The sequence below is a fragment of the Lissotriton helveticus genome, chromosome 10 (genome assembly GCF_964261635.1).
Source record: "Lissotriton helveticus chromosome 10, aLisHel1.1, whole genome shotgun sequence".
NCBI classification, from domain to species: domain Eukaryota; kingdom Metazoa; phylum Chordata; class Amphibia; order Caudata; family Salamandridae; genus Lissotriton; species Lissotriton helveticus.
The window spans coordinates 644,247,124-644,272,943 of record NC_136071.1 but is presented as its reverse complement, the minus strand read 5'-3'; the positions used below and the strand labels follow the sequence as shown (position 1 = coordinate 644,272,943).

General features: G+C 42.3%; 1 protein-coding gene across 1 annotated transcript in view; it reads left to right on the top strand.

Annotated features, from left to right (window-relative positions):
- XYLT1 (xylosyltransferase 1) overlaps nt 1-25,820 on the top strand; it is a 700,441-nt gene that overhangs the window by 426,542 nt on the left and 248,079 nt on the right. The window contains exons 3-4 of the mRNA XM_078663177.1: nt 10,179-10,351; nt 17,049-17,251. Of these exons, the coding sequence (XP_078519303.1) occupies nt 10,179-10,351; nt 17,049-17,251 (376 nt within the window). The remainder of the gene's footprint in view (nt 1-10,178; nt 10,352-17,048; nt 17,252-25,820) is intronic.

Genomic DNA, 25,820 nt, shown 5'->3' with positions numbered 1-25,820 from the left:
AGCAGAAAAAAAAATTCTTAGAAGAATAGTGAAGTGGAAAAGGAGATTCATGAAAAAAGGCCTTTGCAGTAAGTTCAATAGCATCTGGTAATGAAATAGGGATGAGTTCTATGTCTCTAAAACACTTTTCAAGTGACACCCGCCCTTCCTCTTCCCTCCTCTCCTCTTCTCCCCTCACCTCGCCTCTCCTCCACTCCCCTACCTTCCCCATTTCTCCTCTCCTAGCCTCACCTCTCCTCTCCTCTCCTCCTCTCATTGTCTCGCCCCTTCTCTCCTCTCTTCTCCTCCCAAACTTGACGCACATGCCAAAACAAATTATGCATTTCTTGTATTTCTTTCACTTTGATTGCCTTCCCTCCTCTTGTATTTTTATAGCTCCTGCTCCTCCTTACCTCTGTGCAGTGACTAATGTCTCTCTCTGTTTGAGAGCAAATGGGTAATAGCTCTTGTGTGCCGAAATGTACTCAATTAGCAAAAGTCAAAACCGCCACCCTCGGTCGCTCAGCTCAAGTAATCAGGTATCACCATAAGTCACCAGAGAACAAAGCATTGACTAGACACATAATATATCTTCATTTTCTAACAGCTACTTCTGTAACAATCCTACATGCAAGTCATTGCAGCGGGCTGGTCAAACCCATTAGCTGTGCATGAGACCGCCATGAGAAGAAAAGGGCGGCATCATAGCAAGAAAATTCCTTTTTATTAGGCTTTGACTGTAAGTGATGTAAATTCCTCTTCACAGAGGACAACAAAATTCCTTATGATGACCTAGCGAAGCTGACCACTCACACAAAGTGTACACATAATGTGTGACGTGGGTAAGGAAGTACAATGTTATTCCTGTCTTTACTGTGAATGGGAATTTCAGCAGAAAACCTGAATAACTGCATTTTTATTGTTTCAAATTCATAGATTTAATCCATTTTCAATGTTTATTGTATGTGAAACATTTTATTTAATTTGGTAGCGTTACTCACTGCGTTAAGACTGGAAATATTTAAAGGGTATATCCAGCTCTGGAAGTGGCTGGCTTAGATTTCCCCAGGAAGGGCATTTGTGCATTGCTCCTGCCTCATCCAGAGGAGCTGTCAGTGACAAGCTCCTCCTTCCCAGGTGGAAAAATGGTGAATAGATAGGACTTTTAAATCACATTTGTTGCTGGAAATGTGTAACAATGAATTTCTGCTTTCTGACACTTTATATTATGTAAGATATTGCTATTTTGTGTTATGTTATGGATTTATTTAAATGATTTCGATTGTTATGTTGTATTACATTGTATTTTATGTTCGCACTAAGGGGCCTTTACGATGTCGGTCGGAAAGCCTCTGACCGATGGTCGGAGGCTTCTCGACCGCCATGGCGTTTTTCAATTACAACCGGCAAATTACAACCGAACTGAAACTGGCTGGTCATTCCAGCGGGTTTCTGACCGGCTTGAGGTGCCCGTTGGCCAGTCGGAGACAGCACCTTAATCCTAATAGGAGGGTGTTTCCGCCATAGGGATTACGATGTCGGTTACCAACAGCCTTTTCGTGCTGGCCTTTCTGACATGGAAAGGTTGTCGGAAAGTGACTTTGTGGTCCCCTAGCAGGGCCCCCGTGCCTCCGCAGCCTACGGTTGTGGACCCAGGGCCACCTATGGTGCCCCCTGTAAATCCCTGTGGCAGGCCCTTTGAGGTGTTTGCCACAGGGTGCAGGGATTTACACCAACTCCCATTTCTCTATGGGAGCTTGTGCTATGGCCGTAAATCGGCCGTGGTACAAGCTCCCATAGAGAAATGGGACGATGCGACCACAAAGTGTGCATTCGCATTGTAATCATGCAGTCGGGACCGCTGACCAGAGGTCGTCTGCCCCGTATCTGCGATGGTGTCGGTTGGAGGCAACTCTGACCGATATCGTAATCAGGCCTTTAATGTTTACACTAAAAGTAGGGTTTCCAGAAGCGGATACTGAAACAGTGAATCTGTAAACATATCAAAAGATTATCTAGGGTTAACAGAGACCACATGTGAAATTATAAGACTCTTTTGAATAAAGTAACATAGCAAATTGAAACCGGAGATTAAGTGGTAGGTTGTTTCATCATTAAGACTGAGGGCCTAGAAGGCTTCCCCTACCAGGTTCTTTCTCACTTTAAGTATCTAGATGCTTTCAGTAGCACACGCGATTCCAACACAAAGTCCTGTTTGTGCCTGTTCAATAGATTGTCCTTGCTAGTGCTCACCCACGTTTTAAGAGGGATGTTTCCAACCAATTCAAATTCTATGTTTCTCATTTTCCTCAGTGGTTGTGGGAATGTGGTAAGACTGAAAAGCCAAATGCTGATGCCCTAAAGGTCATCCTTAGCTCATATTTTCATAGCCTCCATTTCTAAACATTTTATTTAAATCAACTGAATTTCATCAAGTCTTGAATTTGTGTCATACCACCCTGAACATCAGAAACATGGCTTCCCTATCACCTGCAATTTAGGCAGAATCAGGGTGTTATCAGTGTGCATATGGAAATGAAATCTCTTTGACTGAAAAAGATAAAATGGGCTGAGTATGTATATGAACAGTCTTGTAAACAACACCAAACACTATTGAACTGTTGGAAACCAAGAACAGTTACAAAGACAATGCTAGTAACCAGTCTGGGGTTGTTTATTAAAATACTCACTACAAAAGTATTGTGATACAAAATGTCATAGCCAGAATATTGATGACCATAATTCTGTAAAGAGTATAAATAGGTAAGTATAGTTATAGTATCCCTAATTCACCTTCTGTCTACCTTGAAGATAAAGATTTCATCAAGTTTATCCGATAATTACAGAATCTAATTGTTATCCCAGGAAGGAGGTCCAGACCGTTGATGTGGCATTGGTTTGTTAATATGACGTACCCATTTGATACCCAGATTGTTCAAAAGAGTTCAATCTTAAGACATTTGCTGGGTTGTGGGTGGTGGTTCCTGGACACTTCCAATCAAGACAATCAGAAAATGCGTACATAGTAGGTAATGTCACATTTGAGTTTACCCATTGATCAGATGTTGAAAAAAACATTTTCAAACATGTATAAAGAAAGTAGAATACTTGGAGAACTTCTCTGATTTCTTAAAGTTTGATGCGCATTTGAAGGATGATTTTGTTTAATAATTTGTAACAAGAAACTCTCTTCAGTTAGACACTATCAAGTGACGTTAGGAAATCATTATCAGTATCATAAAGTACTCTTTTAATAAACGTAGCTATGTTTTATCTTAAGTCAGGTAAGATATCTCAGTGGGCTAATGTACACTCTGCAAAAATGTGTGTACAAACTGAAGGTCACTGGTTCATATAAATTGTTTCCAATTTTGTACATTTCTGAGGCTGACTGAGTGCCTTTGACCTGGATAATAATAACACCTGGTATTACAGTGTTTTAAGACTTATGTGAGAAAGCCCCATATAAGCAACCTGTCAGTCTTATTAATACAGTTCCAGGATCTGTCTAATATTATCATACACGTATTTGGTGATGTTCATCTTTGTATTCACTTATTTGTTTTTAAATAATGGACGATAAAAATACCAATATTGTTCTGAAAATATGCTTGAAATGATCACAATACAAATGTCTGGACACATTTCTATATGTATAAATCATCATTATTCAGTGTGAGGAATGGGAGTAAAGCCTAAGCAGCAGGTATTCATTTATTGTGGAGATATAGAGTTTGGGTTCCCTGAACTCAGAATTTAAAAATACATATTTTAGTGCAGTTGGTTTTTAAATTGTGTGTTTGAAAATGCCACTTTTATAAAAGTGGCATTTTCTTGCTTTGCAATTCTGTGCCTCTGTCTGCCTGTGGAATCCAAGTCTGGTTTAACTGACAGTTCAACAAGTCACACAAAGGGAGTCAAGGTGTGCCCTGCATATCCTGATTGCCCATCACCAGGCTGATGGGTCTTCCCGAGCTAGATTGGTGGGAGGAGTCGACACTTGCACCTGAACAGGGCAGTGCCTGTCCTCACACAAAGCTGTCTCAATCCCCTGTATTTCTGGAGCCAGGTTTGAGAAAGGCAGGGTATTGAGCGGTACAAAGACATTTTGCCTACTTCAAAGGCAGAAACTGGTATAAGTAATGGAGCTGTGAAAGCATAACTTCAGATCTCTTTTGGACTAAGAGGAGAGTCTGTCAAAAAGAAGAGCTGGAAAAGCTGTAGGAGGGAACTGCCACTCTGCTTGTTACTGTGTTGGGCCGGCCTGCTGCTTGCTGCTTCTGTCTTGGAGAGTGAAAGGAATAGACTTTGTTTTCATCCTCCTGCTTGTGAAGGTTCTCCAAGGGCTAGTGTGTGCTTGCCTCCTGTTAAGAAGTCTCAGGGCCATCAAAGACTTCAACTGTAGCTCCTGAACTCCTCTTCTGGGAGTTCTGACCTTTCAAGTTGTGCCAATTCCAGTTCTGGCCCCTTGGGAGCGATTTCTGTCTCAAGACAAGAAGAAAATCTATGCACCGACATTCAATGCCTGTTTTTTCTGCCACAGTCTTGCCGTGCAGTTGAAAAACCAACACATCGCTGTGGCACAGCCAAAGAGCCTGCTGTGCATCGAGAAGATCTCTGCAGCCCAAGTCCTGAACACTTTCTCTGACGTCTGAAAGAACCCACTCTGATGCAGGCCCTGCGGTGCGGCTAAAGTTTCAATGCATCACCTGCATCGTAGCTGGGAAATTGACGCAGCACCAGTTTCACCGCCACCACATTGACCCAGTGTGTCCGGATTTTCCTCGCATTACATCTGTGCGCCAAGCTTTCATTGATGTTGCCCAACAGTAAGGAACTGAGGCCATGGGTCCAAAATTCGATACATCACCTCCCCTTGCAGAAGGGGCATCAACTCATCACCTCCCCTGATAGCAAGGAGTAGGCGCGTCACCTCCTCTGGAAGTAAGGAATCAAAGCATCATCTCCCCTGAGAGTAAGGACTCAAAGCATTGTTTTGTTTTCGCCACCTCATTTCCCCTGCACCTGTTTTCATCTTTCAGTTTTGACGAATCCTAGTTACTTTTCACTAAAAATTGATGCATCCATAGCTTTCTATGAAATGAACTGTTTGAACATTTTAAAAGTGATATCGTTACTTGTGTATGTTGTAATTTTGTCGTTTTGGTCTTGTTTTATTCAGATAAAGATTGATTATTTTTTTTAACTGGTGAGGTGTCCATTTGTAATGTTTTCATTGTGTTACTGTGTGTTTATGTACAAATGCTTCACACATTGCCTCTGAGATAAACCTGACTGCTGGTTCCAAGCTATCAAGGGGGTGAGCAAGGGTTATCTTGGATGTGTAACTCCCTTACCCTGAAAAGAATAAGAGTCCCTACTTGGACAGAATGCAAGCCACTGCCAACTAGAGACCACCCTTTCTAACAGTTATTCCAAAATATTTAGTAACATCTTTAACCAGCTCATGCCTCAATATTAATTGACGCATGTCAAAACAGTTTATCCCCGGTAGACAATTATATACCAGCACCCATTTTATTACCAAGGCAATAGATTATCTCTCACTGATACAGATCCCGGCTGCCATCATCTTAGTAGATCCAGAATCAGCTTCCAATATTGTCAGCTGAGAATTCCTACTCAAGTTTCTAACTGATAATCATTTGAATCCTTATTTTGGCACAAGGGCCATGAAAGAGCAAATTAAAAGCACAATGCATTAATATATGTTTATTAAAAAACAATGAAAACATTGGTACAAAGACTCCATTTCATAGGGCAGATGATCCAAACTTGACATAGTGCTCTACATTCTTTTATTCATAAAATCTATAAAGCTAGTCGGACACGGAACATTGCATACAAAGTAAGATTAAGAACACAGATAGCTGGTTAAAAAGAAGCAGCTCTGGGAAAAATGTAGTTTATTAACTAGAGAAATTGTTCTGTCCAAATCTCCACATGCACATTAAAAAACGAGAGACAGCGGGGAACACAATGCATTGTCTGGTATCACATCTTAAAATTCTAGATGCAGTCCTTAAATTCTTGGTTCCAGATTATGACAAACTGGTAAAACCCACTTCCTTGTAACACATTGTTATTTTGGGAAGAAAAAAACTATATGCTCAACCGTTTCAGCCACCTGTGGACAGAACGGACAAAACCTGTTGCTATCGCTGGTGTAACAATTTCATTTACCAGTTAAGTAGCAAATGGACATACTCCCCAAGCAGAATTTGGTATTTAAAGACTTAGCAAGGGGAGGGTCACTCTCATCCAAGCATGCTTCCAAGTAATACTCCACTATAAACTCTAGGAAGGAATCAGTGAGAGAGCCAACCATAAGAGAACATAAGTTTTAGTTGTCAATGTAATGCCAATAAGCACCTTTTAGCTCTGTTCTAGAAACCAAACCAGCATCTGCAGGGGAAAGCCACAAATTCTTAAACCAAATCTGTCCGAAGCCATGCAATCTTACAGTCCCCAGGCAGCCCCAGTACGTCCTCTAAGGCCATATGAAAAGGCGAGAGTTATGGAGTTACCCAAAGTCTCCACCAATACAGAAGCGGTCTTAACCCAGCTATGCCGTTAATGCATTTAAGGCTAAAATCTAAGTGAAGAGGAAGAAGCAGGTACTAACAGGTAGACTGCATAGATTGCTAGTGAAACAATTTTCAATAACGTCTGGGGGTCTAGGGTCTTGAAAGCCCCGAAGTTCCCCAACATACAGGGTAGCTCCTGAAGCCTGACTTTCATAGATTTCTAGGGCTAGGGTCATCTGGCAAAAAAAGGAGCCACTGTTGGCCCTCAAAATACCCCCACAGTGCTGCTCTAGCTTAAGTCCATGTACGCGAATGTGAGATGAACAATCAAAGTGCTATGTAAGCGTAACCCCAAGATAATCGAACACCTAGAGTTTTTCTAGGGCTACCCCATTATGTGTTGAGTTTGCACGGGAAGTTGCACAGGGGTTGAAAACAATATTTTGTCTTGCTGAGGTTGATCTCTAGCCCCGCTGTTTGCAGAATGCCCTAAAACAATACAGAAGATTCTGGATTCCCATAGGAGATTTAAAGGGATAAATGGAAGAAATGTATTGAGCATTTTTTAAAACAAGGATGCAAATTGATGTCACAGAACTTGCTGCTTAGTGAAAGTCAGTGAATTATCAAAAATCACCCCGAAATTCCTAGCTGAGTTTACTAGAGTAGAAATCATGCCCATTTTCTCAGTCCACCAAACAGTCGACCATACATTGGGTTGATTGCCAAAGATGATGACCTCTGTTTTCTTTGTATTTAATTTCAGACGATTTCTTTTTCTCCAATCACTAATTGCTCTCATTCAATTCTGAAAGTTCCTGGCTATTGACTGAATATACTTTGAGATCATAACAATTGTTGGAGATACATCTACCCACGAATATACAACTGAACCAAAGGATCTAATTAGATCGGCTAATGGAGAAACATATGGGTTAAACAAAGTATGATTTAATGAAGAGCCTTGTGGCCCCCACGAGCAGAGAGAAGGGTTTGGAGTTGAATTGGTTGCGGATAACTGTCTGGGATCTATCTTTTAGGAATGATTCCAGCAGCTGTAGAGCTGTGTTTTTAATCCCTTACTAGGCCAGATGAGATGAGTCACTAGCACAGAGTGAATGACGGTATCAATTTAAATGAGAGTCATTATTTTAAAAAGTTTCCAAATGCTCGGAAAGTGCCAGATTCAATAATTACATTGGAAATAGGGGTTAGTTACTATTTCCTGAACCAATTGGAGAGTAAGTGGAGGACAGGGGTCTTCTGGTGAGCCTAAATGTCCAAGCTTACATTAGAGTGATCCATATGTAAGTTTTGAAAGTTGCACAATATGCTCCACTTTCAATGGGGTGTGGGATAAGGAAAGGCTTGTTTTCATGGCAAATCAATTGGCAGGTTCAGATTATTTATTTATTTTTTACTTTAATCTAACTGAACTATACACATGCAGATTCGTTGTAATATGAAAACTCCTCACTCAAGGTCTGAAACTCGGAGGAACAATATTTTATTTTATAGTTTAGTGATTCAGCCAACGTCTCTGCGGTATGTAGGAGTACTACCAGGCATCTTGTGATGCAGACTTCTTTCTGAATCAGGATCTAATATTCAGAAATGATTGCACTGAATAAGTTGGGGCCAATTCCCAAAATAATCCCACAAAATAATTCCAAATGCATATCAGAAACAGAATATTTTGTGCACCTCTCAATCACACAATTGGACTGTACCACATCAGTGCACGACCATGTGAAATACAGGAATTGGACAGACATATACTCTTCCAGCATTGTGGCCTTAATTTTTTTAACTCCTTACTTATATTAAGTTCAGTGGAGAAATGAATGTTTCTAACTTAACAAATGAAATACACTGTAATGCATTGTCATTTCCAGTACCTTTAGGTCTAGAGGACCGATTCACTTTACTCCTTATTTTGAGATCCGATTTATTAGTACATAGGTCTTCTAGCAAAATAAGGTTCTGGTCGCAAAGAGACTGGTTGGAAATTGCGACCAGACCAATAGTATAACTAGGCCCATATTTACTTAACTCAAAGTTATCTGTTCATACATCTTTTGAGCTTTGTGATCACTATGACTCTATAGATTAAAACAAAATGTCTGTTCAATACTTATTGCACAAGAAATACATATCAGGTGTTAGGTAACTAAAGGTAATGTGCCTGGTATTCGTTGAGAGTCGAAGTGACAAGAACCACCACTTCTTCATTATCAATGAAAAGCATTTTGTGGGCATTTGCTAACGTTGCATGATTTTTTATTGTTAATTAATATAGACGAAAAAAAAAGAAATGTGAGCTCGTTTTGTGTAAAAGGATATATTGAAATTATGATCCACAAGCTCTCCTTGAGATCCATGTTAACATCTCAGCGATGCAATGTTCTGCAAGCAGTTCATGTCATTGGTATTCCAAAAAGGAGTCACAGTGTTCAGCAATTTAAAAGAGGCTGCAGCATACACGGGAGTTTAATCAAAAACAGAGGGCAGCGACAAAGTTATTAGAGGGCAGAACCTCATACAATGAGCAATTGACAAGAAAGCAAACATCCATCACTTTCCAGCAAGGGACCTTTGTTCAGCCAGATACATTATCAAGACATACTATTAAACTTAGTGTCAAGCCACACCCTTGAAATGTCGATGGATTTTAAAAGCAATGCATTTGAACTGCATGATCCACTATCCAGCCACACCTTTAAAGTAAAAGCAACATTACAAAGGCACACCCAGAGTGTCAAGGCTTACAGTTAAAGCCCCTACTTTTCCATACTGAACTACAGAAGGGGCCATGCCTTAACTGCCTTACAGGATGCTTAAGAAGCATCACCATGGCTGTATGTAGGAAAGCATTGTTGAAGAAGGGTGGAAATATTTAAAATAAAATATGAAATGGATGGATCTATTTAAATTGAGACTGAATAATGTTTGCTTTATTTTAATACTTTGTCCTCAATGTAGTTCCTTAGTAATTAACAGTACATTCGATGGTGCATTCTTCATCCATGCAAAAAAAATCCGTTTCTAGCTTTTCAAGGATCCGTGGAATGCTAAATTAGTGAAATATATAAAAAATCGTTATATGAATTACAATGGACTAACAACGTTAATAAGCCATATGTGTTGCCTGGTTGTTCTCAAAAGATATTACAATTTTAAGTAAAAACATATGGTTAAAAACTCATCTAAAGCCCGGTGGTCTGTTTCTTAATTTTTTATTTTACTGCCTTTTTTCGTAGGGTATGTGATGTAAAGGTCCTTAGCTGGTTAAAAATCAAATGCACCTCATTAAATGGAGGCTTGAAATGCAAAGTGTGCATGCTTGTGCTTATTAATATATGACGTCTCTTAAGTTTTTCAGTACTGAATTTTAAATGGGTTGTAACCTTTGCATTGTGTGCAGTGAATAAACCAATGATCAAAACATTCAGTATTGCCTATTATTTTTTTAGTCCCAAGATGTTTTCTGGAAAAAATAAAACATTGTATAACATTTTCTGGGTGCCATTCTCTTTTGCCCTAACCCTCGTACACTCATGGAAATCAGTCAATGAAACTAGAGGTAGATTTTTATGTCCCAGATTTTGTACAAGCACCCAAATAATAATCGTTTTTCTAATTTCCTTGCAGGAAAAGCAAACAACAATGTGCAGTGGGATGAGGACTCGGTGGAATATATGCCGGAAAATCCAGTTCGTATTGTCTTCGTCTTGGTTGTTCATGGAAGAGCTTCTCGACAGCTTCAACGCCTGCTTAAAGCTATATACCATAAAGATCATTTTTATTACATTCATTGTGACAAGGTAATATATGTTACTTTTTTTTAAATGTATCCCTGAAATATCCTGCTTGTCTTTGGGTGTCTTCATTGTGTTTCCTTTTGTATCTTTTCGGAGCAAGTTGAGTAAGAATGTTCAAAGTTAGATTCTTTATATTGGTCCAGGGTTCTCTAAAGTCAGTCCTGGAGGGTCAGAACCAAGGCAGATTTTTAGCATATCCCCATTTAGATAATTGTAGTTATCTTAAAAACCTAGCTAGGATCCCACCATCCAGGACCGCCTTTGGAGAACCCTGTATAGACAATTAGATGTGACTGAGAACACAAGTCTTTCATATTCTTTAAATGTTATTGCTCATACGTTCCCTTGCTCAGGAAAGGAAAATTAACAATGCTATTTATTATTATCAAACATTAATGCTTTAGAGTATATTTCAGTATGTAAAATGAATTGGAGAGTGTACGGGATTCGATAGGATTGGAGAGGGAGGAGGGGACGGTGTTGAAGATACGGAGTCAGAAACTTTAAAGAAAGTTTTAAGGGAAGGTTTTATTTTTATATACGATTTCCGCCTTCTGGTGGTAATCCTTTCTCTGGCAAAAGCAGCCGGGTCGATGGGTGGTTTTCTTATGGACTCCAGCGTGTTCTCCCTCAGGGGGGTTGCTTGTCTCGCCGAGGTCGGGGCAATCACCGGAAACAAATGGAGAAAGAGGTCGGATTTAGTGGAAGAGTAGGGACACAGAAGGACTAGGACCGGGAGTGAGGGTAACCAGTGCTCACAGTGACTTTCTACAGCCGTAGTGCGAGGTGCTCGTGCAGGGAACAGAGAACACGGGATTCACGCACTATATACAAGGCTATTTACACTGAACAGGTTACTCGGCAGGCGGTACTCTACGTCCAACCCAACCCGCCACTCGGCCCCGTACCTGTTGGAGCCATGCTCCTCCCGTGGGAATGTGGCGGGGCGGCTCGTGGGAACGATGGCCTCCGGGCTTCTCCAACTCCCTCCTGGTCTACAGGGCTCCTTCGATGCTCTCCTCTTCGGTCTTCGTCTCTTCTCCGGTGTAACAAACTCCTTTCTCCTACTTGGAAACGCCGTTCGTCTCTTCCTGGGTCCTCCCTTCTTTTGACATCGTTCCGCTAGTGGTGGACGTGCCTACGTTCTCAGGATACTCCCACTTAAAGGGATCCACCGCTTCCTCGTCCTGCCACCATGGGTCTTGGTCTTGACTTGCCCACGCATTCCGCGGGCCGGCTTCAGGGTGCTGAAACAAGGGAAGGGAAGCAGGTGAAAGTGGGGAGGCTGTCCACCAGTCCGTGTCCGGGGATTGTACCCCCATTGGAGAACCCACCCCATCACACACCTCCCCCCTAGATTCTCCCGCTCGGGGAGAGGGAAGACTCTGGAGACAAAGTCTGCATTCCCGTTGTCCACTCCTTTTTTATGGCATACGGAAAAGGCGTAAGGTTGGAGGGCCAGGAACCATCGGAGCACCCGGGGATTCTTACTGCTATTCTGGTACATCCATTTTAATGGGGCGTGATTGGTATGAAGGATGAATGGCCTCCCCTCTAGATAGTAGTGTAGTTTTTCTATGGCCCATCTAATGGCTAACCCCTCCCTTTCAATGGTGGAATATCTGCACTCTCTAGGGAAAAGTATTCGGCTTATGTATAGGACGGGATGTTCTAGTCCATCGGGCCTGTCTGGGATAACACAGCTCCTATTACCACCGTAGAGGCATCTGTGGCTAGGATAAACGGTTTATCGAAATCAGGGGACATCAAGACAGGGGCTGTCGTCATGATGTGTTTTAGGGTATTGAAGGAATGCACCGCGTCTGGGGAGGGGTGGATTAATTCTCTGGGCTTCACTTCTTTACGCAACAGGTCCGTCAGGGGGGCGGCCTCCTCTGCAAATCGGGGTATGAAGCGTCTGTAGTATCCTATGAGGCCTAAGAAGGCTCTCAGGTCTCTTTTATTCTCGGGGAATCTGACGTGTGCAATGGCTTTCACCTTTTCGCTTTGGGGTGCAATGGTGCTGTCTCCCAACACGTATCCCAGGTAGTTAACGCTTGTGAAGGCTGCTCTTGACTTTTTGGAATTGATGTGTAGCCCGGCTTGTCGGAGGGCTGTGAGGATGAGCTGGAGATGGTGTAGGTGTTCTTCCCAAGTACGACTGTATATTACAATGTTGTCCAAATACGCTGAACTGAATGTCAGATAGGGTTGTAGAATCGAGTTCATCAATCGTTGAAACGTAGCTGGTGCCCCGTGGAGGCCGAAAGGAAGGACCGTGAATTCATAGAGTCCTTCGTCTGTGACAAAGGCTGTTTTCTTTCGGTCCACCTCCCTTAGGGGCACTTGCCAATACCCCTTAGTGAGGTCTATGGTCGTAATGAACTGGGCGTCACCTATCTTCTCGATCAGCTCGTCAACCCGTGGTATGGGGTAGGTATCGAAGGTAGATATTGCGTTCAAGGCCCTAAAATCCATACAAAACCGTTTGGATCCGTCTGGTTTCGGGATCATCACGATCGGCGAAGACCAGTTCAGTCAGTCAGTCAATCACTTTTATTCGATTTTAAAAAAATCATAAAAAGACACAGGATACATTTCAGAATTACACATACAGAAAATTAAATGATCACTAGAAGAATATTTACATAATATATATACGTAATAGTTCATCGATCATAACATCAAGGTAATGTAAAGTGGCGAAGACCAGTTGCTTTTTGAGGGTCTGATCACTCCCAAGGACACCATATCCTGCACTTCTTTCCTCACGGCTTCCCTTCTTGCCGCAGGGATACGGTAGGGACGTTGTTTGACCACTTGTCCCGGAGGTGTCTCAATGTGATGTTCGACTAAGTCCGTCTTCCCCGGTAAGTCTGAAAAGACATCCGAGAATGACTGTACTACCCTCGCCAGGTCCTTCTTTCTTTGTTCAGTCAGTTTAGGGTTTATCACTAGATGGTCTACTGTGGAGGTATATCTGTCTGCTGAGGGTACCGCCAAGTGAGTTCCTTTGGGTGTAGGTCCTATCCATTCCTTTAACATGTTGATATGGTAGCTTTGAGTCTTCGTGGAGGACAGACGCAACCGGTAGGTGGTGTCTCCTATCGTTTCAACTACCTGGAAGGGTCCTTGCCATTCGGTTTTCCTCTTGCTGCCGATGGAGGGTAGCAACACTAGGGTCCACTTTCCCACCGCCAGGCGCCTCAATCTTTTGCCTTTATCATAGTTTTTCTTTTGCCGCCTTTGGCTGCCCTCCAGATTGGAGTAAGCTAGATCTCTAAGTTTGCCTAACTTAGTTCTTAATTGCATGGTGCACTCCAACACAGACTTCTGTTCTTGAGCTTCTTCGGACTCCCACATGTCTTTGGTCATCTCCATCAAAGACCTAGGGAGGCGGCCATACAGGAGCTCGAAGGATGAACAGAGGTCCAGGGGTAATAGCCAATCCCAATCGGGACCTTCTGAGGTCAACATTTTCTTCAAGGTGGACTTGAGGGTCTGATTGTATCTTACCACCAACCCATCAGTTTGGGGGTGGTAAACAGATGTTTTCAGGTGTTTTACGTCCAATGTTTTGCAAACTTCCTTCATCATTCTGGAGGTAAAAGGGGTGCCCTGATCTGTCAAGACCTCTTTGGGAAAACCCACTCGTGAAAATAGTTCAACGAATTTACCGGCGATGGCAGTCGTGGTGGGTGCTCTCAAGGGAAAGGCTTCGATGAATCTAGTGGCATAGTCCACGATTACCAGAGCGTATAGATTACCTTTTGAGGACTTAGGCAGGGGACCTATTAGGTCCATGCCTACACGTTCAAAGGGTATGCCAATGATGGGCATGGGATGCAAGAGGGCTCCTACAGGTTTGTGCGTGTTACGTCGTTGACATATCCTGCATCGTGCACAGTACTCTTGTACCTCCGTATATATTCCGGGCCAAAAGAAATGCCGTAGAATGCTGTCGGTGGTCTTTTCTTTCCCTGCGTGTCCCGCCGTGAGGTGGGTGTGGGCAAAGAAGAGCACCTGCTCCCTAAAGGGGTTGGGCACTAAGAGCTGGGGGCAGCTCCCTTGCTGGGATTCCCTGTATAATAGGTCTCTTTCAATGATAAACCTGGGATAAGGCTGGCGGGTAATTCCCTGTGAGGCATGCGCACTTTCCCACGCATTAAATAAGGATCGGTCTTCTTTTTGTGCGAATTTGAAGCTGCGGTCCTCTGCCCACAGTTCTGGTGTTATGTAGGCAGGAATAGGCCTATTCTCCTGGGGTAGGGGTTGGTTCAGGGTGTTCCTAAAGAGGGATAAGAACTCAGGGTTATCTACTCCTAGGATCATATCTTCGGGTAGGGAGTCCACCACCCCCACCCTGACTGCTTGACCCTTTGTCGGGGATTCTCAAATTAATCGTAGCTAAGGGGTAGGGTTTCACATCCTCATGGACGCATCTTATGTACACTGTTGCTTGGGGAACGGACTGGTTAGGGAGTACAAAGCGCTCTTGCACTATGGACTGTCTGCATCCGGAATCTAGAAGAGCCCTTACTTTATAGCCATTCATCCCCATACTTACATAAAAGGAAGCACCCATTTCAGCGGAGTATAGCACAGTTTTGGGTAGATACCCCACTTCCATTGGTTCATCTAAGGGTCGTTTCCGGGGGCACATTCGAGCTATGTGGCCCCATTCGAAGCATTGGGGGGCTCTCCCCATGGGGGAGAAGCCACCCGGCGGTCTGGGACGCGGAGTTTCCCCGCTGGGTTTGTATTTCTTCTCCGCCTTTGGTAGTGAGGGCTGTTTGTTGCTTTTCTCATTTTCCCAGGTGGTGATCCTGGACTGGACTCTGGCGAAAGTAGCCGCCATCTCAATGGCCTGTCCTATATCCAGTCCTGAGTGTTGGCATAGCCATCTCTGGGAGGCATAGGGAAGAGAATCCATGAACTGCTCCAAATATACTTTATACAGGATCTCCTCTTTAGTGCACAATTCCGGTTACAACCATTTATCTGCTATCATTTTTAAACGAAAGAAGAGTGTTTTGGGGTTCTCCCCGGGTACTCCTCTCTCCTTTCAGAAGCGCACTCGGTAGGCCTCCTGATCTAGTCCCAAATGATCCAATATGACGTCCTTGATGGTTGCATATGGGGTATTCCCCAGGGGGTTAGCTGCTTGGTAGGCAGACTGTGCCTCCCCCGTGAGGAGAGGCGCAAGAAAGAACGGCCACTTTTCTTCAGGCCAGCCCAATGCGCGGGCCGCCCTTTCGAAGTTCATTATAAAGGCGTCTGGATCCTCGCCACGTACATACTTTTGGAGGGCAATACGCGAGGGGTTGGAAGTATGTACCCTAGTCTCTCCGGTAACAAACCCGGGTGGAGGCGGCACGTGCTTCAGGCTCTCAATGTGGGCCGCTATGGTGGATTTAAACATTTACCGGTCTTCGTGTGCCGAGGACAACTGCCTCTCCACAGCCCACTAGAGCTTTTCCTGACCTTTGATCACGTGCTGAATCAGGGCATCCATCTCTTTGCTGCAGACGGATTGAGCTGGTAATCACACTTCTGACACCACGTGTACGGGATTCGATAGGATTGGAGAGGGAGGAGGGGACGGTGTTGAAGATACGGAGTCAGAAACTTTAAAGAAAGTTTTAAGGGAAGGTTTTATTTTTATATACGATTTCCGCCTTCTGCTGGTAATCCTTTCTCTGGCAAAAGCAGCCGGGTCGATGGGTGGTTTTCTTATGGACTCCAGCGTGTTCTCCCTCAGGGGGTTGCTTGTCTCGCCGAGGTCGGGGCAATCACCGGAAACAAATGGAGAAAGAGGTCGGATTTAGTGGAAGAGTAGGGACACAGAAGGATTAGGACCGGGAGTGAGGGTAACCAGCGCTCACAGTGACTTTCTACAGCCGTAGTGCGAGGTGCTCGTGCAGGGAACAGGGAACACGGGATTCACGCACTATATACAAGGCTATTTACACTGAACAGGTTACTCGGCAGGCGGTACTCTACGTCCAACCCGCCACTCGGCCCCGTACCTGTTGGAGCCACGCTCCTCCCGTGGGAACGTGGTGGGGCGGCTCGTGGGAACGATGGCCTCCGGGCTTCTCCAACTCCCTCCTGGTCTGCAGGGCTCCTCCGATGCTCTCCTCTTCGGTCTTCGTCTCTTCTCCGGTGTAACAAACTCCTTTCTCCTCCTTGGAAATGCCGTTCGTCTCTTCCTGGGTCCTCCCTTCTTTTGACGTCGTTCCGCTAGTGGTGGGCGTGCCTACGTTCTCAGGATACTCCCACTTAAAGGGATCCACCGCTTCCTCGCCCTGCCACCATGGGTCTCGGTCTTGACTTGCCCACGCATCCCACGGGCCGGCTTCAGGTTGCTGAAAAAAGGGAAGGGAAGCAGGTGAAAGAGAGGAGGCTGTCCACCAGTCCGTATCCGGGGATTGTACCCCCATTGGAGAACCCACCCCGTCACAGAGAGGTAGCATGTATAAATTACACATTTTGGACCAACCAGACTCACTGTTTGAAATTTGTTTTTAACATTTCTTGACCCATGTGTTTCATAAATTTACAGATTGGTAAAAGTATGAGCATATCTGAGATTACATCCAACAGGTTTGACAACATTGTTTTACTAATGTTCTCTAAACATACCAGGCTAGTTTATATTTTTTAACTTGTTAACATATTTGTTTCTTTTCTGGAAAAGCGTTCCAATTATCTGCACAGACAAGTAATCCAAATTGCCAAGAAGTACCCAAATGTGCGTGTGACACCCTGGAGAATGTCGACAATATGGGGAGGAGCCAGCCTTCTGTCCACATATCTACAAAGTATGAAAGATCTACTTGAGATGAAGGACTGGTCCTGGGACTTCTTCATAAATCTCAGTGCAGCGGACTATCCAATCAGGTAAAAACATTTGCATTTGTGAATTCTTTGAAATGTCTACAGCCTTTTAAAAAATGAACATGCCTTTAAATATTGAGTTTATTGAGAGGGCAAGTGGCCAAAATGAATTTGCAATACCAAGCACCTCAGTTCTGTGAGACTCATTTACATGTGCATACCACCCAAAACACTCTGGGCCTGATTACGAGTCTGGTGTTCTAAGGACTGCCAGACTCTCAGTGATGCCACCGCCGCTCCAGCGGTCTGACAGCCCCATTATGAGTTGGGCAGTCTGACCGCCATTGCACCACTGCAACCACCAGGGATCAGAGCTCCCTGGCGGTGGCGTGGTGGTCTCGGGGCTGCAGTATGCTTAGTGGTACTACTGCGGTCCTGCCAAGCATTTTAAGAGTTTCATCTCTTCCACAGTTTTCATGGTGGTTTCTCCTCCATGAAAACCGTGGCAGACAGGAAACAAAGAGGGCCCTACAAGGCCCCCCGTTGCCTCTGGGCTATGAGGCGCATGCGCGGGTACATGTTGTGCCCCTCTGTGTGCATGCACCCTAGTATCGGCACGGCATGGACTGGTGCAGTCCATACCGTGCCGTGCCGTGCAGGTACTGCTTTTGTTGTTCCCACGAAGGTGCCTATTTCATAGGCACCGCCTTGTAATGCCAAGGAATCACCCTCCAGTGACAAAAAAGTAATAACCTGGAGGGCGGTGCGCATACGGGTTTGGTAGTGTGGGAGTGGGCCACCGGCATATCAGTCCCTGCTCCTGCACCGCCAAACTCATAATCAGGCCCTCTGTGAAATATGAACACGTTATTATGGATGCATTGAAACCAACTGACTTCATCACTATTATATGCACAAATGCTACACAGGTCTTTCCCTTTCATATGAAAATATATATTTTTTCCATCAAGACATTAATAAAAGTTGCTACCAAACCAGTTATATAGCGTAGACGACTCTGTGCTAAAAAAGGGTTAATGTATATACAATATATAAACAAGCGTTTTGATCTCCTGGGATTTATCAATATTTTGGCCAGAGTGAAACCTAAGGGGGAACATTCCAAGGTTTTCTGAATTATCACATCTCATGACACCCAGGGTATGCTCAATTAGATAGGATACAACCATATTAATATTTATTCATAATTTTTCACGTTTTTATAATAACTCCGGACATCAATACTTACAATTCTTGGTTTCCCAATCAGTTTCTAAACAAGACACAGATTTCATGACATCCTCTTGAGTGTAAGTTTAGGCAAGTTGATTTAAAATATTTTGTAAACGTAGGAAACGGACCTCATATGCTTCCATTACCTTTTTCTGTGACCACTGTGGCTTGAATCTTCCATCTTGCTTTTCAGCTGAGCACAAATAACAAGGTAATCTGTTCCAGTTGCGGTTAGTCAACCTTTGGTGTGGTGAAACCTTGATCGCTGTTCCAGATTGTAGTGCGAGAATGACGTGACAAAACTGAAATTACATGGGCGAATACTGGGAAGGTAGTCTACGCAGGGGCTCAACTAGACCCGAATATTCCCTGGGGTAGAGGGGGGAGGGAAGGGAGCTAAAAGGTTAAGGCTTAAGCAATGGAGCCGGGGCTTACCCTTAAAACAATGGGGCAGAGGTATCCTTAGAGCCAGTACAAGAAAACAGTGTTAAATTGTGAATTTTACACATAATGTGGTCAAACCTAGCATCATGTTACAACAAACGTGTTTTACTGGCTTTAACAGTGCTTATATGCAGAGATATTTAAAAAGGGAATGAGAGGATTAACCACTAAAAAGCAGCTTGTAATCTTGCCATTGCAGAGCACTGTAGCACCAGTTTTCCCAAAGTTGTTTCAAGAAGACAACTCTTTTGGCCAAGTCTCTGAAAATTCCTTGTGTGAAATGACCACAATCATATTAAATATTTTTTAATACCAGCTTCAGGAAGAGATTCATCCTGACTATTGATATTTTTTATTCATTTTCAATTTTGACGGAGGGTACACACAAACAAGCATTGGCATAGCCAATAGGTCTTGCCTTTGGAACCTTATAAGTGTTTAGTTATCCAGTACAATATCCTTGGTGCAATAACATCAACTGTTGCATGGCTAAACACTTATAAGGTCCCACAGGCGAGACCTATTGGCTATGCCAATGCTTGTTTACCTAATGACTTGCTTTCTGTGGAAATTTTGGAAATAGTGCTAGTGTGGTGTGCTGGTTGTTCATTTGCCAGAAATGTTGTGAGTGCCATCAGAAAAAAGTTGAATTTTTGGAACAAAAGATCTGACAAAGACAATTATGGTCAGAGGTGAGATATCAATAAGGGGGTGAGGCAGGAAACAAAAACTGTCATTGGCACATCTAAAAAATTGCGTAATTAAAGGATCTTTTAGCAACAGACATACTCCTTTTATTGATTTTATTTTATATATTCATAAAACTTTAATAAATGTTGGAGTGCCTTGCATAACAAGGGTACATCATAAATAAACTACAAACAACATTTTTATTTAAAGACTCAATTTAAAATTCTGTGTTTTAATCGCACAGAGCGAACAAATATGAGCCTCTTGGTGGCATATCTATATCTTTGGCTATATCTATCCAGATCTATCTATATATCTATATCTATATCTATTTATATATCTGGGTAGTTATAGTTAGTTCAGCTGATTCATCGGAAATTCATTTTTTGTGGTGCTAATAACTTTGGTACCATCTGATAAATCGCCACAAACATTCTGAAAAAGCGCTCTTTTCAGACTAGTTTTTGCATGGAAAGTTTCCGGGTGAACCGTCAAGCAGGGGCCAAGAAAAAGGAGGCCCCAAAACACAAAATGTCCTTACATTTTCCATATACGTCCTTAAGAAGTGCTACTGCAAAACCTGCTGAATGGAATTACACAAAATTTGGCAAAAACTAGATCTTGGTCTGTAGATTGTGCTTCTTGTGTTTGGTGTAAATCAGTTCAGATGTTTCTGAAAATTAAGGTTGAAATATGTTTGTATATCTAGACAGTTGGATCCGCGAAAGGCTTGACAGAGTATGGCTGGAGCAACAATTTAAAATTAGTGCTCTCCGATTGGCCCAGGACGTTTTTTCCCTTGGGCCATCCCGTTTCAGTGAGAGTCAAGCTCCTGCGGGAGTGGGCGCTCTCATGGGCTGCCAGCAACTTGAGAAAATTAATGCTTGTAGTCATTACATGCCCTGGGAGAGGGGCTCCTCATGGCCTAATGAAGTTCAGGGAGGGGGGCCCCCTTTTAAAAAACACACAAGCCAAAGGGATGGGGCCTCCTGACAGCAGGCTAGGCAGTGTTGTCAATTCCTGCTGTGTATGGCCAAAGGCCTTTCGCACAGTGGGTTGGCTGCATGTGGGGAGTTTGCCGCAGGGCCTGTAATAAATGATGTCATAGAACATGTCATGAGTGATGTAATATTTGAAGTCATAAGCAGTGCATGGCAGAGATGCAAGTTATGCTAACTATAACTTGTAAATTTCTGTGTTTTTTTAGTTTGCAACATTAATGTTTTCACTAAAATATTCACCTAACTACCTAACTTTCCATTACTTTCACCTTTGGATTGTTCAGTGATTATGTGTGTGTGTTTAGATATTGTGTGTGTGTGGTTATATGTATATATATATAGGTGGCTAGAATACAAAAAGAAGATGGTTTACTAGTGAAACCTCCAGACAAGGGAGGAAATGTTGTGCTTTGGGGTTGCAAACTATATAAAAAAAGAAGCACTTAGCCAACTGAACGATCATGATTGCTATCGCAGGATCAATATGAAGGAATGTGAAGGGGTAAAGGAACAATTCTTTGCGAGACTGGAAGTGTGGAGACACAAAGAACTGTTAAGCTGGGATGAGTAGAAGTTCATCAAACAGGAAAAACAAGTGATACCGGTCTTCTACATGCTCCTGAAGGTGCATAAAAGCACCACGACTCACCTGTTAGACCGATCATTTCTTCATGTGACAGCTTGTTTGAAAACATATCAAAATATATTGATTATTTTTTAAATCCCATTGTTAGAACACTAACATCATTTATTAAAGACTCGACGGATTTTCTTAAATGTATATATGATATACGTAGGAGTGAGACAACTATGATACTGGTGTCTCTTGATATTGCCACTTTATACACCAGTATTAGACACACTGATGGTTTAAAAGTGACAGAATATTTTCTGAATAGAAGACCCATAGGATTTTTAAAACACAATCAAATGATTTTGGAATTAATGAAGTGGTGCTTGACAAAGAATATTTTTTTTATTTAGCAAGGAACGATGATGGGCACCTGCTTTCCCCCCAGTTATGCTAATTTACATCTTGGCTGGTGGGAGGAGCAGGTGCTTGGCGGACCTCCCCTGGAACAGTGGTCAGAACAGATACTACTGTGGGCTAGGTTCACAGAGGACGTTTTCGTGCTGTGGCAGGGCACAGAAGTGGACATAGAAGTATTCATCAGGGACTTTAACCAAAACACTCTTAATCTTAAGTTTGTGGGACAGCATAGTAGAACGTCCATAGACTTCTTAGATATTAGGATAAGACCAGTGGGAGACAAACTAGAGACCACCATTGTCAGATTACAGACAGCTGGCAATTCTATTCTCCATGCGTGCAGCTCCCACCCTGCACCTTTGATTAAGAGTATACCTTTTGGGGAGTATTACAGGGCACGGAGAGCTTGTAGTGACCCACATGAATACTGTAGAATAGAACAGGAAATGATTAGCAGGTTTTTTCAGAGAGTTTACTCAGCAGGTGTTATAAATTGAACAGCCACCAAAGCCAGGAATTTAGAGAGACAGAAGGTGTTATTCGAAACATCCAGAACCCAACAGAGGAAAAGTAAAAAGCAGCAACAGGGACTGGAAAATCACAGATTTATAACAACTTTCAACATTAAACATAAGGAGATTAGGTCCATTTTAAATAAACATTGGCCTCTGGTAAGGGATGATCCAATATTGGGCCCTAAAGTGAATAAACACCCGGACATAACGTATAGGAAGTCTAAATCATTAAAAGTTTTAATTGTGAAGTGTGAATATCAGGAAAGGAGGGGGGAGCCTCCACATGGCTTCAACAGAAAATGGGTTTTAAAAAGTGTTTTAAATGTAAGGCTTGTCTACATGGATTGAACCACACACATTTTAGGACATTTTTTAACAAACCATTACCATTAAGGGCTTTTTAACTTGCAGATCAAGTTTTGTGGTCTATTTGTTGCAATGTCCCTGCTTAAAAATCTGTATAGGAACCACCACTCTGCCTGTGTATAAAAGAATTTTGCAGCACCGTAGAGCAATTATTAATCAGGATAGGACTTATCCATTGCCAGACATTTCAAAACCCATCATCAAAGTAATCCCTTAAGCCCGCAGTACAGCTGCATAGCAGGAATCACCAGAAAAAGAAGAGGAGGGGATAGGGAGAAAGAACTCAGAAAGCTAAAAACATATTTCATTTTAGAGTTCAATAGCAATGAACCTCATGGGCTGAATGTAGATGAGGACTGTATATACCTGCCTATATTAAATGTATGATGAAATTAAGAGAATGACGATGAGCCTGCACATTGTGGAACCATTTGTCTTTGAAATTTATAAAGACAAAATACGAAGGAAATTGCCACCTGTAACTGATGAAACCCATTTTGAAGGAGCTTTTATATTTATCAAGATACAGTACAGATCGGTCGTCAGGTTGAGAAGGATGGAAGTGGTCATCCTCTAAACTGAAATGTTTTTGCTAGAAGTGCATTGTGAAATATATGATGTACTATTGTTGGTGTAGAAGAACTATACTGATATGCACTTGCACTGCAAACTTGAGAGAAAAAGGAAAAAAGAGAGGCCTCTTCTTAGGGAAATTGTCTGGTATTTTTTAAGTGTATTGTGAAGTATTTGAGGTGTATTTTTGATTTTTATGAAAATAATATACTGTAAAGAACTTGCACTTTAATAGTCTAGTCTTGTAGAAGAGTCTACAAGAGTCAGATGAAAAGGGACTGATTCATTTTTACTAAAGCACTAGCACTTTTTGGGGGAGAAAATGAAAAAAGAGAGACCACTTATAGGGGAAATCGTTTGGTATTTTTTAAGTGTATTGTGATGTATATGAGGGGTATTTTTTATTTTTATAAAAATAATATACTGTAAAGCACTTGCACTTTAAGAGTCTAATACTGAAGAAGGGTATACATGGGTCAGGTGAAAAGGAACTGATTCATGTATACTAAAGCACTAGCACTTTTGGATAAAACTGTACTGTATGCTATAAGCACTAGCACCTTCTTTCAGGAATCATCAAAAATGCAGCACTTGCACTTTAATTGAAAGATTGACTGTCTAAAACAAATATATAGAGTGGACATTAGTTTAAAACATGGCAATTACGTGATTAGAAATTCAATTAGATTATGGAATAAGAAGGCAAATAATTCATTTTTCTGCGAATGATAATAAGTCCAGACTTGTTGACCAAGTATAAAAGTAGTACCTGGTTGATAAATATCAATTAAATACTTGTTTTATTATGTGAAACAAAGTATATGCATCAAGTGACCTTGCTATTTTGTCCATAATGTGTTTGAATTGACATGTTCAAAGATGGCAACCACTTTGGAAGTGAAAGAGAACTGAGCGGCGCCTACTGAAAATATAGTCCTTCGTGAATGTCTTTAGTTGAAACGGCTATTTTAATGTGAAAGAAATGGGGCTTTGGAATTGTGAACTAGGCATTGTGAGGCTGCCGAAATGCGTAGATGTGATCGTTTCGCAAAAATTTAAAACTGAGTGACCAATACCTCTTGGAGTGCTGGATGAATCTTATTATTAAATGCAGTAATCTCATGGATATATATATCCCCCGAAACGCGTCATGCCGCCTGTACTGCCATTAAAGGTTTCTTCTCTGGCTCCCCGTTTGTGTCCCTCCGGTTCTTTCCCTGGTGGAGTGAGTCATATGTTGGATATATATATAAATATATATATATATATATATATCACTGTCACCGTCTCCGTTCCAACTCGAACAGACGAGAGTAGACCCAAATCGTGGTGCAATTAAACTTTTATTTTCCTTCCCCACACCACCGCCATGGCGCGTTTCAGCCTCCCACGAGGCCTTGATCACATGAACGCGCTGAGAAAAGTGCATGAACATTTAAAGTGACAGTGCTCAATAGCTTAGTTTGACATATGCTGTACTGAGAGACAAGTTGTAACCCTAGATTAGGATTGGGTTGGACAACACTGTATCTATGCCTGTAATGGGCTCCTTTTTACAAGTGAAGCAGGAACTGTGCAAATATAGGCAATAAATATGTTAAAACTTAATATAAATAGAGTTTTAAAATACTGGTGATCAAATGCATAAAATATGTGTAAAAACCTGTCAAGGAAATTAATATACATTGTCCTAACACAGTCTCCACAATATGTATGGTCATCACTCAAAAAGACACCAGATAACACCCTGAATCCAGATGTATATTGGTTCAATTCAGTATACATGTTAATTGATAACGCCCAAGTGGGCCTACCTTTATCCACAACAGTGCATGTCTAAAACTGCAAGTGCAATATATTACAGTACTATCCGCTAAGCATATGTGACTATATATAAAAAAATGTGAATAATAAAATATTTTATAGATAAAAAATACAGTGACAATAGTGGCAAGTAAAAAAGACTGGGTATACTAGCTAATGTTGACTACATTCTCCATATTAAAATAGCTGTGTCGTGATCTAGAAGTATATATAAAATGTAACAATCGCCAATCATGGGGTTAAATTATAAACATGTATTCATGTCCTCACTGGAATTAAGTCCATTTGGTATCTTGGTATCCAATTCCAGTATATAATTTGTCTCCATCCTGCGTAACACTGCATCCCGATTACCCCCCCGTTTCATGGGTGGAACAATGTCCATGACAAAGTAACTCAAGTCCTTGAAATTACTGCCATGGCAAGCTTTAAAATGTCTTGCGACCGGGTAATTAATGTCATTATTTGTGATAGCGCGCATGTGCTGCTGTATATATATATATATATATATATATATAGTAAGTAAGTAAGTATACTTGTAAAGCGCACTGTTACCCCATCTCAGGGTGTCCTGGCGCTGTATACCGCTGGGGAACCCGTCCTGGCTTTCCCTGTGAGATGGTCCCTCCTGGGCACCTCCAAGGTGAAGCCAGGCATCCCCGGCGCTGATGGGGCCGTTGTGGAGATTAAGCAAGCTATTGCCCTGAGTTGCAGAGTGGGAACCATGGTTAGCGTAGGCACCTAGGTGAGAATTATCGAGTCCGCGGACATTGACCCAAGACCCTGCCGCGTCGGGAATTGAACCCTGGTCCCGGGACGATCTCTGCTTCAGGGTCTGCCGCTTCTAACCAGTGAGCCACACTTCTCAATACATTCTCCCATACACAAAGGAATCAGTCAGTCACCAACTGAAATAAGGACGCACTCTCTCGCATATGTATTTCAAAAAGCTTTACAGCGGCTTTATTTTCCATGCCAGTCCCAGCGCGTTTCAC